This window comes from Leptidea sinapis, chromosome 34 (genome assembly GCF_905404315.1).
Source record: "Leptidea sinapis chromosome 34, ilLepSina1.1, whole genome shotgun sequence".
In the NCBI taxonomy this organism is placed as follows: Eukaryota; Metazoa; Arthropoda; class Insecta; order Lepidoptera; family Pieridae; genus Leptidea; species Leptidea sinapis.
In genome coordinates this window covers 7,007,135-7,025,087 of record NC_066298.1, presented here as the reverse complement: position 1 = coordinate 7,025,087, position 17,953 = coordinate 7,007,135, and the positions used below count along the sequence as shown (strand labels likewise).

At 37.2% G+C, this 17,953-nt stretch overlaps 1 protein-coding gene across 1 annotated transcript in view; it reads right to left on the bottom strand.

The window, feature by feature from the left end:
* Positions 1 to 17,953, bottom strand: part of LOC126975042 (liprin-alpha-1) — a 129,567-nt gene that overhangs the window by 26,876 nt on the left and 84,738 nt on the right. Inside the window, exons 4-17 of the mRNA XM_050822827.1 lie at positions 17,586 to 17,660; positions 16,259 to 16,363; positions 13,820 to 13,891; positions 12,534 to 12,701; positions 11,717 to 11,836; positions 11,133 to 11,258; positions 10,181 to 10,207; positions 8,957 to 9,126; positions 7,291 to 7,447; positions 6,113 to 6,241; positions 1,880 to 1,963; positions 1,409 to 1,564; positions 607 to 714; positions 177 to 248 (exon numbers count right to left, since the gene is read on the bottom strand). Of these exons, the coding sequence (XP_050678784.1) occupies positions 177 to 248; positions 607 to 714; positions 1,409 to 1,564; positions 1,880 to 1,963; positions 6,113 to 6,241; positions 7,291 to 7,447; positions 8,957 to 9,126; positions 10,181 to 10,207; positions 11,133 to 11,258; positions 11,717 to 11,836; positions 12,534 to 12,701; positions 13,820 to 13,891; positions 16,259 to 16,363; positions 17,586 to 17,660 (1,569 nt within the window). The remainder of the gene's footprint in view (positions 1 to 176; positions 249 to 606; positions 715 to 1,408; positions 1,565 to 1,879; positions 1,964 to 6,112; positions 6,242 to 7,290; positions 7,448 to 8,956; positions 9,127 to 10,180; positions 10,208 to 11,132; positions 11,259 to 11,716; positions 11,837 to 12,533; positions 12,702 to 13,819; positions 13,892 to 16,258; positions 16,364 to 17,585; positions 17,661 to 17,953) is intronic.

Sequence of the window (17,953 nt, the reverse complement as noted above, 5' to 3'; positions counted from 1 at the left end):
GTTTGGGTACGAAATCGAGGAGACATTAGAAGGTATAATAAGTGGGTTTATCGTACTATCTATAAAGTTAGCGGTAAACTTAGGCGTAAGTCCCCATTTACTTTGATACTTGTAACATTAGGGCAAAGCAGGAGTTATATGACGGGGTGTATATACAGTTGTGTGATGTCACGCACCTGGCTGGCAGGCAGACTGTCGGACGGCGGCACGCGGTAGTGCGCGTGCGCAGGCGACATCGACGCGGGCGCCTGCCGTCACACACACACTTTAACTTCATTACCCAGCTTTTATGATGACCCGCTTTGAAAACTCATTCCCTTGCAACGTCTCATTACTAACATGTGAGTAGTTAGTTATAACTACTTATATTTCCCTCGATGATAATAAGTGTAGCAGCACATTAACGCGTTATGGACTAGTGTAATTTTGTCATAGTATCGCATTATATATGTAACATAAAACGCCGATGTATATGCACCTTATTCCTAACTATAAAACACCTTTAATTTTATATAAATAACATTACTAACTTTATACCTTATATTTTGAATCGATTAAATTTATATTTGATGCATGGAGTTGTGATCAAACGCTATAGATAATTACCGTGTGATATTTGTGATGTGTCTGTAGGAGGGGCCTCGAGGGGGAGGCGGCGGGCGGGGGAGACTCCGCCCTGCGCGAGACCACGTTCATGTGTTCGTAGCTGCCGACCTGGTTGGTTATACTTTGAAAATAAACAACACTTGGCAAATAGTAAAGTGGAGAAAAAAATAAGGATTTCATAATACAAGCGCCAAAACAGACTTAAACAATTACATGCTAAAGATTTTTAATATTTTTTATAAGTTATTGATGTTTATTTACTGAGTACTTTCGATATCACTTTAAAAGTTTTAAAGTTCTACCAGTGGGAGGCTCCTTTGTACAGGAAGCCGAAAACGGCGCCTATTTCTGCCGTGAAGCCGTAATGTGTAGACATTATTGCGTTTCGGTCTGAAGGGCGCCGTAAGCTAGTGAAATTACTGGGCAAATTAGACTTAACATCTTATGTCTCAAGGTGACGAGCGCAATTGTAGTGCCACTCCGAATTTTTGGGTGTTTCAAGAATCGTGAGCGGCACTGCATTGTAATGGGTAGGGCTTATCAATTACCATCAACTGAACGTCCTGCTCGTCTCGTCCCTTATTTTCATAAAAAAAACATTCAGTGATCAGTCGTGCGATTTGTGTCGCGGTACCACCAACCAACTAAGCTCGTTATATAAATTCTTCCTACTCAGGTCATGCATATGCCAGATTAGCTCCACTGCCTGTAATCGTTACGGAATAACTAATGCACCTAGTCACACTTAACGATTACATCCTGTATATAAATTAGTATGTTGCGATATGGTCGGTATACTGACTCTAGACTCGAGTTCCTCTGCCCTGGCCTCGGTGCTCTGCTTCTCCTCCTGTATCAGCCGGATCTCGGTGTTGATGGCGTCCAGCTGCTCCTGCAGCATGAGCGCCAGGGCCGCGGCGTCCGTATGTCCACCCTCGGCGCCGTCCGACTCATCGTTCTGTTCACAAAGTACACTAATAACCACAAAATATATAGTAGGTACTTTTATTGAAGTAGGCGTTACTTTGCGGGAATCCATAACTATCCAAATGTTTTCAGTTTTCTTTAGTGTTAATTCCGCCAATATTTGTCTTTAAACAATCCGACACGTGCTTCGCTTCTACAAAATACTCGCCAAAATCAGGCACGAGACCCGAGTCTCGAAAATATTCGGATAGTAGGTACTTGTAAGTAGTGAGCACATCACATAAGCATAAGCTCTCTTTGTTAAAAGCTTAAAAAATAATTTTATTTAAATTTTATAAAAATTTACCTCAGCGTCGCTCGATACGTCGAAAGCTTGCTGCACATTTGCAAGTACGTGCGCTTGTTGTAACTTCTCCCACGACCCATCCAACTGGAAAACACATAACTCATATGTAGTTCTATATAATAATAATAATGTTGACACACTTTTTACACAAATTATCTTGCCCCAAGTTAAGCATATATAGCCTGTGTTATGGGTTACAAGACAATGTTATATTTAATACAATATACTTACTTAAACATACATAAATACATTTAAAAATCCATGACTCGGAAACAAACATCCATATTCATCATATAAATGCTTGCACCTACCGGGATTCGAACCCGGGACCTCTAGCTTAGTAGGTAGGATCGCTAACCACTCGGCTATACAGGTCTATATGACGCAAACAAGTCAGAGCACCTGCGCAACGAACAGATTCCATGGATATTGACATAGAAAACATCGGCCGTCGTGCATTTATTTTTTCGAGTCAAGTTCTTTATAACGTGAGAGTTAAAATTTGTAAAATAAGAAGTAATAATTAATATAAATGAACGTTCCCACCCTCATGGCCTGGGCATTTTCATGTCCAACGTTGATAAAGAAAACATCGGCCTTATAACCATCATTCCCCACGCCAGAAGATATCTTCATATGGTGATCTGTGTAAAAATGGCTGAGATCAGCTCACTGCTCGTTTAGTATGATCATTTTTGTATATGTTACAGGACGGAAGACTTTTGTTTGAGCATCGAATAGAATGTCTAGGTGTCTCTCCCAAGGAATGTCGGGACGGTTTCTGTAGTGGTAGTGAAGAGAGAAGCAAGAACGAGGCCACCATCGAAGAGAGTTTTTTTAAACTTACTCGAAATTATAATCACAGAACGAATCGGTTAAGAAGTTCTATATGATACGAATGGTTGAAGAAAATTGCTTCACCTTAAGGCTGCATTTAGTGTTCGACCGACGGTCAGCGCTAACGTCGGTCGAGCGTAGCTATAACTATGAAATAGTTATTTATGCAACTGTTGTGTAATAAGGGGTATTAAAACACGAATGTGGATTTATCTTAATTATTAGTTTTTAATTATTTAGTTTAGTAGTAATTGTACAATAATAATATTTAGTATTGTACAATTATTAAAATTCACTTGAATATTATATGTTATTTTGCAGCATTTAAAATATCTGGTGGTGTGCTGTCCAAACTTGAATCGCTCATTTTTTCAAGAAAAATGGCGGGGTTTCGAATAACATACTTTTTTATTACGGCACGCCACGTTCTGGTACTGTGGAACGCGCGTAAACGAAAATGTTCTTTTTTTGAAATTCATACATATACCACGCATCGAGCAATAAGAATGTGGCTTTTTGTTGATACTCTTTGCGCATGAAGGGATGGAAAAAAAACCAAGGAGTGTTGTTATGAAATTCAGTACAGCATTACAACACTCGTTTGGATGATGTAATGGTTATTACGACATTTGGTGTTTTAATGTTGGTAATAATCTAACTGTTTCAGAATCTTTAATTAGAAATTTAAGTATGTTACAGGTAGCGATATAATAAAAATCTTCAAATTAATTAACCTAAAAAATACAAAAGACCTAAGTGGCCATTCCACTAATATTGTAAAATACATACTTGACATTATAGCACCTGAATTAGCAATAATATTTAATGAATGCATAGATACGTTGTGTTCCCTGACCTCATGAAATACAGCAGAGTTATACCTTTGTTTAAATCGGGCAGTTCTACCCTGCTAATTTCAGACCTATTTCAGTGCTGCCTGTTTTTAGTAAAATTTTTGAATAACTTTTGCTTCAACAGCTACAAATGCATTTTTGTAAATTAATGAACAAAAATCAGTTTGGTTTCACTAGGGGCTTATCAACAATGAATGCGGGTACTAGACTCATTGAGCACATCTTTGACGCCTGGGAAGATTCACAGGATGCATTGGGCATTTTTTGTGATTTGTCAAAAGCATTTGACTGCGTCCACCATGAAACTTTACTCCTAAAACTAAAACATTATGGAGTGAAAAATAGAGCCCTAAATCTGTTAAAATCATATTTAAGCGAAAGAGTTCAGATAGTCGATGTAAATGGCAAACGATCTTCGGGTAAACCTGTGGGAATAGGTGTTCCACAGGGTTCTATTCTCGGTCCTTTCTTGTTTCTTATATATATTAACGATTTACCGTTTGTGGTAGATGATAGCCATGAGATTGTATTGTTTGCTGATGATACTTCACTTATTTTTAAAGTGAAGCGACCTGCGGATATTGATGACGAGGTAAACAATGCACTCTCAAAGATAGTGCGTTGGTTTGAGACGAATAATCTGCACTTAAACAGTAAAAAAAACAAAGTGTTTACGGTTCATTACACCAAACACAGCGGAGGTACAAACCAACGTACTTATAAATGACCAGGGATTGGAACTTGTGGACACTACGGTCTTCTTGGGTATCACGTTAGATAAATAGCTTCAGTGGGGTCCACATATTACCCATCTAGCAGATAGAACCAGCTCTGCGGCATATACAGTTAGAAAGATTAGAGAGTACACGAATGTTGCGACCGCTAGATTAGTGTACTTTAGTTATTTTCACAGCATCATGATGTACAGTATATTACTATGGGGTCATGCTGCTGACATTGATATAGTGTTTGCACTGCAAAAGAGAGCTGTTCGTGCTATATATCAGCTTGGTTATAGACAGTCTCTCAAAGAAAAATTTAAAGAAATAAATATTATGACTGTTCATTGTCAGTACATTTATGAAAATTTAATATATGTTCACAAAAATCGTCACCTTTTTGCTCTTACTAGTAATTTTCATTATTATAACACTAGAAATAAGGGATTGCTTGTAACTAATTCTAGTAGGCTTCATAAGATACATAATAGCTTTAAGGTTAAATGTATACACTTCTACAATAAAGTCCCAGCCACTGTTCAGGCATTATCTATAAATAAATTTAAATGTTTTATAAAAAAAATGACTCTGTCGTAAATCCTATTACTCCACTGCTGAATATCTAAATGATTGGACAGCCTGGGACTAGATTGTGATTATTTTATAGCGATAGAAATGACTGTACAATATTGTATATTTTTATTGAAAAGAGCGCAAAAAAAAAAAGAATGCTGGGAGAGTTTCTTGCGCCGCTTCTTCTCTCTCAGAGCGCCATTTGTTCGAATTGCTACTCACGTTACAAATTAGTGCGTTCAGTGCTCCGCTGACCGAGCGACCGACAATACGCGCGTGGTAATATCGTCATCGAAAATAGTAAAGATAAATTAGTTTTCTGGCAATTTCGAATAAATTGTACAAATTTTTCCTTCAATTAAGCGCTGTATAATTAGGTAAACATGATTGATATCTTCTCCGTATTTTAGCATGTAATCGTTTGTGTAAGTAGTAGTACGCACATATTAAAAAGGTTAAGGATGGATTCATTTTTATTCGCAATGATACACGCGCAATCAAGTTTGCTGTCAGCTGAGCACTAAATGCAGCCTAAGTTAAGATTTGAGATTCTAACGCATATCGTTATTATATATTAAAACATTATTAGGTTTACTGAAGCATATTAGTTTTTGAAGGGTTTATTACCTAAGTCGCCATTAAATCACAAAATAATAAGAACTAATTTAAAAATGTATTCATACAAAGCTTATCTATGTGTTTATTACAAGACATTCGTATGCTTCTGAAAGGGTCAAACGTTACGAACGTCTTTTGATAACGTATCGTTTTATATTTGCAAATTTTGAAGCTAATATTTGCATAGTTTTTGATTGCTTTAAAATATATTAGTTTCGCTTACTATATTTATTGTTCAGAATTATTATAGTCGGGCCTCTAATAGGATACTTATGAATCTTATATTACTTGATTCCTGCCGCCGAATTCCACCTTCGCACTACATGCCATAAGTTAAAAAATCATCCGCACCATGTGGATGTGTGGCGTTCCACCACAGTATTCAAGGAACTTTCTTCCACGTACTACCAAGCTGTGGAATGAGCTTCCTTGTGCGGTGTTTCCGGGATGATACGACATGGGTACCTTTAAGAAAAGCGCGTACACCTTCCTTAAAGGCCTACAACGCTCCTGTGATTCCCCTGGTGTTGCAAGAGAATATGGGCGGCGGTGATCGCTCAACGCCATGTACGCTCGTATGTCCTCCTTTTCCATAAAAGAAATAGGTGAGATGCGTTCCCTAGAGTGTGCACCTTTGATTGGTAGAGCGCAGCAGGCGCGGGCGCGGGCGGTTGTGGCTGTGCGGGCGACAGCGAGCGAGTGAGTGCGTCCGTCTGTTGGATGTTGAACGCTATCTCTTGCTGAAGCATCTGACGTTTAAGCTGGAATTTAATGAATCAAACATTAAGACCAATGTGTTTCCACAGCAGGATATACCCATTAACTAGGACGTGAAGTTACTAGTGGGAGGCTCCTTTGCACAGGATACCAGCTAGATTATGGGTACCACAACAAGTTACTGTGTTTCGGTCTGACGGGCACCGTAGCTAGTGAAATTACTGTGTCAATGAGACTTAGCATCTTATGTCTCAAGATGACAAGCGCAGTTGTTGCAGTGCCGCTCAGAATTTTTGGGTTTTTCAAGAATCCTAAACGGCACTGCATTGTAATGGGCAGGGCGTATCAACTACCATCAGCTGAACGTCCTGCTCGACTCGTCCCTTATTTAGTTTAACCATGTGCTTTTGGGAAGTTTTACTTCTTACGGCACATCGAGGAAATTTACGAAAGTGAATTTTACGATACACGTGCACAGTGAACCTATTCCCCGACACCGTGAAGTTAGCCGATAAATCTCCCTCTATATAAAATATAGAAATAGAACCCCGTTTCATCAAATGAATACATCCGTTACGCCCATTCCTTGGGCGGGTGTCGTCGAGTTCTTACTAAGTGACATTTAACTGCATATTCGATTCCAGTCGTTTCTATCCGCTCAAACTTGACCGCACCACATGCACCGTTGGCATGAAGATACGGCGCCTCGTGGTATATTCGAAACATAGACTTATACCGCGATCTTAAGCTCTCTACCATCGCTCAACACTCCGAGTAGCTTTCACTACGCTTTTTTGCGACACTCCACTCTTGCATCTTGGCGAAGAAAGGCGTTATCGACACAGTGGGCGATGACGACATAAGCATCGCAAACACAATAAGAACACATAACATCACATAAATTTGACGTCGCCATAGGGCAAAGGCGAGGTCCCTTATTTCCCTTCAGCATAACGCTAAAAATACACTTGCCACCCTTACATTTAGTTATGGTGAAAAGGCTGTTGAGCCGCCAGCCAAATCAGAAAATAAGTATACACAAATAAGTAAGTTTACTAATCTATTCACAATAAGAGGTAAATATTCAACATACCTGCTCTGTCTCCATCCGCCACTTGGCCAGCTCTTTCAGGATCTCCTGTTTCTCCGAAAGAAGGTCGTCAGCGTACTTGCGAGTCTTCTCCAGCTCTTGCGTTAGTGCGTTCTTTTCTTCTAACGCGTGCATCCGTTCTTTCAAGTGTACTTGCAATCTGTTATTAAAAAAATTATAATATAATCTTTAACTGCTTTGAGTTTTTTTTTAACCTGAACTGAATTTTAATATAACTATACCGAAAATTTTGATTCTTTATTTATCTACTTCAATATTTCGCATGCAACGCGTCATGGTCACGCATGTTTTTTTTTTTAAATATATTTATTTAAAACTTTATATAAATATAACAGCAAACCAAAAATCACGAAGATTTGTCCGGATTGCTAACATGAGCTTAGTTCGTAATGATAATTAAAATAAGAACAGAAAAAACTTAGGTAAGTACATACACAAAGTTTACAAGCAAAGCAACATTAGATCAGGTTCGCATTCAACCGGTCATCGCTGATTCATATCTCTATTCACCACGACGTTAAAATGTAGATATTTATATTTTTATTTAATTTACATGATACTCGCATTTTAGTTGCTTGTTATTTTTTTTTATGGAATAGGAGGACAAACGAGCGTACGGGTCACCTGGTGTTAAGTGATCACCGCCGCCCACATTCTCTTGCAACACCAGAGGAATCACAAGAGCGTTGCCGGCCTTTAAGGAAGGTGTACGCGCTTTTTTTGAAGGTACCCATGTCGTATCGTCCCGGAAACATCGCACAAGGAAGCTCATTCCACAGCGTTGTAGTACGCGGAAGAAAGCTCCTTGAAAACCGCACTGTGGAGGACCGCCACACATCCAGATGGTGGGGATGTTATTGAGGAAAACACAGTTGCTTCCAGCAATTTCCAAGATTGGCTACAAGATTCCAGGACCAAGACCTGGGTTGGCTAATTAGGGCGGCATCATCCTGGGATGATGCCGCCCTAATTAGTAGATACTTCATTTGTGTCTTAGTGGTTCACGGAAGTCAAGTCCGTCGTAACATAGTTTAGTTATCAGTGACTTCCTAGTATTTATTTCACTGGACAAGTCTTGTGTCTATTAAGGAGCGTTTTGGGCCTTTTAGTGAGGTATATGCACTTTTAAGCAGAGAAAATGTTTTTTTTTTATTAATGTCACAGAATGGTTCGTGGGTGACAATGACAGAGTCAGCGCTATTTCTATTTATTTATTTATTTTATGAAAATAAGGGACGATACGAGCAGGACGTTCAGCTGATGGTGCATTACAATGCAGTGCCGCTCAGTATTCTTGAAAAACCCCAAAAATTCTGAGTGGCACTACAATTGCGCTAGTCACCTTGAGACATAAGATGTTAAGTCTCATTTGCCCAGTAACTTCTCTAGCTACGGCGCCCTTCAGTCCGAAACACAATAATGTTTACACATTACTGCTTCACGGCAGAAATAGTCGCCGTTGTGGTACCCATAATCTAGCCAGCATCCTGTGCAAAGGAGCCTCCCACTGGTAACATGATCTGCATCTTAATTCACCCAACTAGAAATTGAGACATTGCTTGTATAGGCCAAGGCATTGAGGATTGTTTTGCAGTTCTGAACTAGCTTAGAATGGTAGGGGACGTAAGATATAACAAACAACACTAACCTATCGTTGGACTCTGACAGTAGCTTGTCCACAGTGGCCGACAGCCTGGTGTTGTGCTCCTCGTTCATCCTCAGCCGCTGGTTGAGCCGCATCAGTTCCGCGTTCTTCTCCTCCACACTGGCCTCGAGCCTCTGTATGCGGTCCTCCGCTGACCCGTGCCTCTCTTGAGCCTGCAACAATACAAATGTATCTGGGAATCGGACTTGAATTTAGCTAAAACAACTTAAATGCAGTTTAGGACTTTACTCACTCACTTTATTGATAACTCCGTGTCTACTGGGAGTATAGAATTTTAAGAAATATAGCATTTGATTTAAATTCATGTTCACTTTTGAGCAGATTCCTCATGATGTCTCTACGACACAATATTAACTGAACGACTAGAAACCTGCAATTGAACTGCTAACTTAGTGGAGACGGGAATCTGCTCTACATATTTTATGTTTTGTCAATGTCGATAGAATTTGTAGTGATCACTATTATATTTTTAGACCATCCGACATTTAAACATTGCAAAAACTAAAGCTCACGAAACATAAACAAATCTAGATAGCATGAGCCGTAGCCAGCATCTATAGCACTACAACAAAGCATAATTATAGATACTAATTAAATTATTAATAGTCTCATAAACTTCAATTTGAAAATATTTTCATTAAAAAATAGGATTACATTACATGTAAACATTTCTAGATAAATAAACACCCGAAACTTCTTTTCTTAGTAGGCACAATATTTTAATATAATATGAATAAAGCAAATGACGAATGGACATGAATCTATTGACCTTGTTATATGGAGATATACATACATACAAAATACATAAGTCAATAGCTATAGAATTAATATAGTCAAAGCTGCAAAAAATTGTTAATAAATCTGATACCATTACCATTGAGTTGAGATAAATTATGTTTTAATCTTAAGAAGAGAAGACACTCAAGTCGATTCACGGTTATAGTTCAAGCAAATAAAATATTATTCTCTGTATGTGGCTGTCTCGCGTCCGCTTATCATACTATTATTACTATTTTGAATTTAAAGATAAAAGACATTAATATTAATAATACTATTTCACAAATATTGGATCCAGATACTCGAAATGCGGCATTCCGAATGATTAGAAAATATCCTACACCGCAAACTATATATTAGATTTTATTTATTTAGATAATAAAAGCTTAAGTTAATGCTATTTGCAAAAAAAATAATTAGTGAACTTACACTGCAAGTTTTGGCTTTACTTCGGTCCTGCGGTAAATACAAATACAGAATCAAGCAACAACTTTAATAATATACTACAATTTATGAATTAAACTAAAATATATTATATATAGAAATCTACAAAATTAACTTATAGTGCATAATGACATGGTACAAATGTTCTAAATATCAATAAAATCAACTTGGACAAGTAAAGGTATTGGTCAGGTCTCTCTAAAGAATGAATCTACATGTACCGTTTACGTACTTCCGGCTCGATGGACCAAACTTCGATATGTAAGGGCTAAAGCTGTAGCCCGTAATTTAGTTGTAATTACGTATCATGGTGATGTACTGAATGAATACTGAACAGGAAAGTTATAACAGTATATTGTATCTGCGCAAATCCGGTTAGTGAATGTTGCCAACTGTCAAAATTATATAGTTTATTTCTATACATACATTTTTAAAGGAGGCCGCGTGCTCAGCGACAAGAACCGTACGTAAAACGGAACCAGACTGGTTTAACTTGAAGAATGGATAATTCGTCAAGATTTTGATATTTAGAAACATCTGTTCTAAGCCGACTCTTGCGGTATAAAGGGTATATTTTGATTTAATATGCATACATATAATACAGCTGCTTACAGTATGTTATTTAACTAAATCTTGAGTCAATTCGTAAAGGAATTCTGTATCTGTAAATTTTAAATCTTATATCACTCTTAAAACATGTGTATATATTTGTGGCCAGCAAACTAGTCTGTAATTGATGTTTATTTCATGAGAATGTATTTAGAAATTAATCTTTTAACATTGTTAATGTTATTGTATATTTATTCAGGTTTTATATTTTACTATTCGTATTCGAGGAACAAAAGTCATAACATTTACCTACCGTGGATTTAATTTGTGAATATATGTTTTATAATATTATGTGATATGCCACATATCAAGGTCATTATAAATGTACCTGGTTGAGTGCCTCCATCCGTGCCTTGAGTTGCTCTTCCATCTCGGGCAGCGACGACATTTGCGCCAACTTCTGCGTGGACAGTTCGAGTTTCTCCTCGATGGCCGCTATCTTCTCTTCTTGCAGCTGCAAGTATGGAATGGGGATGCAATGGGTTAGGTGGCGGTGACGTGATACGCTACTTGATCTTGCTGTTACCGTTGTTGTCAGGCTGGTCGACGGTTCATTAAGCAGTGTCTAAGCTTGGATTTATCATGGTGTGGATGTAGCAAATAGGATAGGGACGCGGAGGCTTTCCTCAATGAAAAGCCTACGAGATTTTTTTATATCTTTATACACATAATTCTTATGTCAGGTACTGTAAATAGCTAAGCTGATTTTGATTAATAAAATATGTTTGCTGTAGATCATATTTATAATTGAACCGAATGATGGCCCGTAATCGAAATCTAATAATTATTATTCATTTTATACCCCTATAAGTTTTTTATCGTATTATAGTTCTGTGCTGTGAACTGAGTTATCAACAGATTATCGACTAGACCACCACCGTGTCATGTTAGGAACATACAAGGTTGACTTACTTTCAGTTGGGCCTGTTTGTGCTGCAGTTCCTGTTCCAACTTCTCGTTCAGGTCATGGAGGGACGTGGACTCGCGCTGCGCGTTGAGATACCTCTTCTCCAGCGTCGCTATTCTCTCCTCCTTAAAGTACCATTCGTGAAATCAATTTACGAGTGAGGGAGCTATAACATTACTTTTATAAACAATTTAATTTTTTCTTTGAACACTTTCTGACTCCCAGTTTGCAATGACTATTTTATAGATAGTTATGTTACTATTTATTTATCATATCCAGCCTACTACATGTTTAGCTAGTGTTACATAGGTAGCTTGCAGGTAAGTACCAAATTTAATATTTTTTTATATTTTATTAACAGTACATAAAAAAGAGATAAGTGATCACTTCTGATTATTATTATTTAATTAACTAGCTGACCCGATAAACGTTGTACTGTACATAATAAATAAAATACTAATTTTATGTATTTGTCAATAATATTTTATAACTTCGAGAATTATTTCGTAAAATATATAAAAAAAATTTCACAGCAGACCTGTTAAACGGTGCGTCAATAAATTCTCTCATGGAAAATATATCCATACAAAACAAATATTGGAAAAATAAGAATGGGTCCCATATCGACATATAAACTATCCTATCGCTCAAGTTGGACTAAACCGCACTCCATGAAGTAATTAATTCCCATTAAAATTCGTTCATTCATTTAGGAGTCCACTGGAAACAAACATCAGGACACTGTATTTGTATATTTTAAGATATTAACAAACTGTAGAAGTTGCTAGTAATATCGGTAAGGCTGGTACATCAACTATGTACCTGATCTTCCTTCTGTGCCACATTCTCCCTCAAGTCCCGCTGCAACTTAGAGCACTCCTCTTGCTTCTTAGCCAGTTCCTTCTCCCCTTTGGTCAGTTTGTCTTCTAGCTCTGTCACCTTATTGCTCAGTTCTGCCACTCTTCGCTGCCAGGAGCTGAGCTCTGCGGACTGAAGAATTAAAATTGTTATTTTCAGAGTAGAAAACACTGCGCTACTTTTATGAAACCTTACTTTTTATTGCGTAAAATATTTGTATCACCTATTTAAAATCTGATTGAAAGACCATTTTAAAAATTTTTAGAAAAAAAAGGATCCCTGATCCAAATTTTGTAAAATTTCTGAAACTGCAACGCTTTTTCTGCATTATAAGTATTATGTTATTTTATTTGTATACAAAGTTAAAATATCATCTCAAGTGTTCCGAAAGTTAAGTTAAGGAAGTGATGTTTCTACATTAAGATTAAGTTTTAATGACGTTTATAACTGATCGTGTATAACAGATATTTTAATAGTTTTCCATTACAATTTAAATAAATAATTAATATAGAACTTGTTATCTTTTCCTTTTCTTAGTGATATTTTTTATAAAATTGAAGTAGTGGTAAAGTAATCTAAAAGATATTCGATTATAATTTCTTGTGATCGACTTAATGCATGTTTTTCATCTGAATAAAAAAATCTCTCTAAAAAATCCAAGTCGGTACATGTCTGTTGATATAATAGATACGAATGGTGACGGGGCATGCATCAATGTGTTTGTTTACATATGTGTGAGTATGTATGTATGCGAGTTCCAACATTAGAGCAGTTCTAATTATGTATCTAAGCCGATTGGCCGGATGACGTTATGGGAGTAGAAGAACTAGTATACGTAACAGGATCGTAACTCAGGTGTGATGTGCTACCTCATGTGTTGACTTAATACTGATACTGGAAGTGATGATCGGGGTTCGATAATAACATCTACTGATATAAGTTATAAAGCAGCGTATACATGGTGTAAAGCTCAGGGTTGCATTACATGACGCGTGTTACATCATTACAATGGAGTATCGGTTGTATGCCAGGGCTGCCAACTTTTACAATTTGTAATTTAAACAGAGTTATTAATATGACACGTGTTACATCATTTGAAAACAATGGAGTATCGGTTGTATGCCAGGGTTGCCAACTTTTACAATTTGTCATTTAAACAGAGTTATTTTAATAGGAATAAAGTTTCTCAAGTGACGTGTGTGATTGGCAGCCCTATAATAGTGGTGTATGTGTTGGATATAGTCGCTGACCTGTTTAGCTATTGTGTTTTGTAGCTCTGTTAGTTTCTGGCCCTCCGAGTCACCATTAACACTACGTGGCTCCTGTGTCAACCACCATAACAATCATATATAACACACTTATAATTAATTGACTTTAATTTAATACATGATTGATTTCCTTTTTAAATTCCTATATTCGTCCCACCAGAGTGAGGCTCCTTTGCACCGGATGCCGGCTAAATTATGGGTACCACAACGGCGCCTATTTCTGCCGTGAAGCAGTAATGTGTATGTAGTAGCAGTAGCTAGTGAAATTACTGGGCAAATGAGACTTGACAACTTATGTCTCAAGATGACGAGCGTAGTTGTAGTGTCGCTCAGAATTTTTGGGTTTTTCAATAATCCTGTGCAGCACTGTAATGGACAGGGCGTATCAATTACCATCACCTAAAAAAAGTTTCGAATTGACAGCTTTCGTGAGTATTTGAAAGTATCTTCATAAATTACAAATTTATTTCAAGTGTGTAACGGAACTACAAAATTTTCACTAAAAACAAAACGGAAATAGAAAATTTTCATTGCAGTTATATTATATTTCTCAACTCGCCAATTCAAACTTGCGAAATAACATTTTAATTTTTAAATAGCAGTAAGAGATTATTGCATAAAGAAAAACTTTGTTGTATACCAACTGCGAAAACCCATCGTGGCACATTTTGGTAGCAGCTACCGAAAGCTCTGCCAGCAGAGAACCCAATAAAACAAAAAAGGAACCGTTATGGCTTAAAATATTCACTAATTATTTTTGAAAACCTATATAAAATAAAATACTTTGATCCAATGAACCTTGATTATCACATTTTCAAATAAATTGTATTTTTTCCTATAAGACCGTGTCTTCATTGAATAATATATAGGAACAAGTACTCCCAAACCGACAAATCAATTATTATTAACAATAACCTTGTATCTTGTCAAGCTCGCATAATCTTCTGCTGACATAATTTCTTGTGAACTTACTTTTGTTTTTCATTTGACTTGGGAACCCAATTTGTACATGTCACTCATTTTACGACTTGTAATGAGCCTACTATAAACACATCAGATCATTAACGTCTCAATATTTTTAAAAACCTAGCTGATCCAGTAATCATTGTATTGCCATATAAAAAAATGTAATTAAAATTTTTGGGGTATAAAAATAGATGACGACAGATTCTCCGACCTACCAAATATACAGCAATTATTGTATTCGATTGCCATTTTCCAACCCTTTTGCGGATGTGTGAATGTAACAGAATAATATGAAAATCGTGATTAAAACCAGGGGTTGATAGTAGAAGGGTGAAAATTTGAAGTTGAATGTTTTTTTCAATGCTAAAACAATTAAAATAAAAAAATTGGGAAAAAATAAAACAAAGTATATAGGGGTGAGGTCACCCTTATCATTTAGGAGTATGAAAAATAGATGTTGGCCGATTCTCAGACCTATCCGATATACGCACAAAATTCATATAAATTTGTTTAGCCGTTTCGGAGGACTTTGGTAACAAACACCGACTGTAACAAAATTTGACAAATAATAATCACGCCCAGTTAATTTAAAATTATTCGGTCTGAAGTAATTTCCACCCAGATTATTCTGGAATGGCTTTATAAATAATAAGGGCCGGTATTATTATCAATTATAAAAATCACCCTAGCTTTTTATAAATTGACTATATCTTAGTCCTTTTCTGATCTTTGATTTTCTAAAGTTAACGATAATTAATATTACTGCCGATACTTAGGACATCGACATAAAATGCACACCAGTTTCGGGGTTATGTTTTAATTGCAATCCAAAATTTCAAGCTCATCAAGCAACTAAAATAGGAGGCGGTATATGGTATACCTTTCGCACGAGGGCACAGTCACTGTGTAACTGTATTATGGCTGTTATATTTATTAGTAGGTATACTTTTAACGTATTTATTTATTTTTTTCAACCTAAGTATCGCTAAGTATGGGCCTTATGAGAGGGCTCGTGATCGTTCATAGGGCAATGGAGAGGGCTATGCTTGGAGTTTCCCTGCGAGATCGAATCAGAAATGAGGAGATCCGTAGGTGAACCAAAGTTACCGACATAGCCCAAATGATTGCGAAACTGAAGTGGCAGTGGGCAGAGCACATAGTTGGACGAACAGATGGCCGTTGAGGCAGTAGCGGTGTCGACCACGTATCGGAAGACGTAGTGTTGGTAGGCACCACACAAGATGGACCGACGATCTGGTCGAGATCGCCGGAATACGATAGATGAGGGCAGCGGAGGACCGATCGTCGTGGAAATCTTTGGGGGAGGCCTTTATCCAGCAGTGGACGTCTTCCGGCTGATGATGATGATGATGATACGTTTAATGAGACCTATATATACCTCGAAGATGTGTGACGTAAGAGGCATCAAGTTTACATACAAGCCATACAACGCACCTTAGTCTGTTGTAGTTCTCCATTTTGTTCTGGCGAGCCGGTCGACACGGTGCCGTTTTCCTTTGGTTTGTCGCCCTCTTGACTCGTTGACTTGTACTGCTGTAACTGAATACAATCAATTTACGATAACTTATCCACTGATGGCGTGATATTGGAAGGAACAAGAGGTTATCGAAGCGAGATTTTTATAGACCTCGGTTGTAGTAAGCCTAATTGTAAATTAAAATGTTTTTCTCATAACAGGCGAATTTTAATATTATAATACTACACAATTATAGAAGTTTACACACCTAGAATAAAGGGTTGTCTTACGATATGGGCGTCATAGTAGAGTTCTAGAGTTAGCTCCCGAGCAAGAAACTGGGTTGTATTTTCATTCAAGCAAGGGATCCAGGCAGACTATGTGAGGCTTCATAGGCAAACTCTACATTTCACGCCGTGTTCGGCAATCAAAGGAAAGACAACGAAAATTATCATATAACATCTGTACTTAAAAATTAATAATAGCGATGGACCTAGTAAGACCTTTGACTTCTTTTGTCTTCAATTTAACATCATCATCATAAGGTTTTAGATAATTGTACTTTAAATTATTAAAACTTTCGTGAGTTTTAATAATTTAACTGTTAATACGGCTAACCTAACTTTAATAGAGTCAAGGGTTGGGCTCTGCCACCAACTTGGCAAACCTGTGTTACAAAACGCGTCTCGCAATAAGACACATAGTGCAACAGCACTATGTGTCTTATTGCACATTACAGCACAAGCACGCACCCTCCGTACCTCCCGCCCTGTCCAGCCGCGCTCTACGAGCTCAAGTCCGCAGTAAGAGGTGGGACGTTACCGCGAATTTACCACACTCACCCTGATGAAGGACCTCCGAATGGTCAGAAACTAGTCGGTACCGACACCGACAAAAACGTGAGTAAAGCCGTATTAACAGATAATTGTACTTTAATTATTTCCGTATTAGATTATAAGTACTCCCTAAGCGTATAAATTCATAATCCCCGGAGGCAAATCACCATCACTTGAGGACGTTTTCGTATTAACGCAATGTGAAAATATTTTAAAGCGTTTTATCTTCTGTTCTATCCACCTAATGGTGGCCTGGTTAATGCCTGGCCAGACGATAAAAATAATTAGATTTTGAATAAAATCTCTTCACAAACTTATCATGACTTGCTTTCCTTTGACATTTCGTGACATGTAATTTTAATAAGACATTATCGAGTAATGCGCTTGAAAATATTGTGTAGGTATTATGTAGGTGAACCTACAGCTCACTTATAAAACAATGTCAAACTATCAACTCACTAAGACTTACCTCTTCTTTGGTTAGTGCTAGCTCCTCCTCTAAGGCTGTATTTCTCTCTAGTGCCACTCGTAATCTTTCTCGGACCTTAAAATAAATTTGAATACTAAATTAGAATAAAATATTAATAACTATTTTACTAAGAACTTTTTATTCAAAGGGGATTTTTTGATCATATGAAAGTTGATTGACTGCAGTAAAAGTATTGGGCGTTTTATAATCGTGACGTTAGGCATGGATGAGCCTAGCAGTTGCAATCAAATAAAGTGAATATTAAAACAAAGGTTGACAGTTCGATCGATTAAACCACGTGACATAACAATACTTGTAATTAGTTCCCATACAATTTATCAGTATTGTAAAGTATCTACATAACAAAT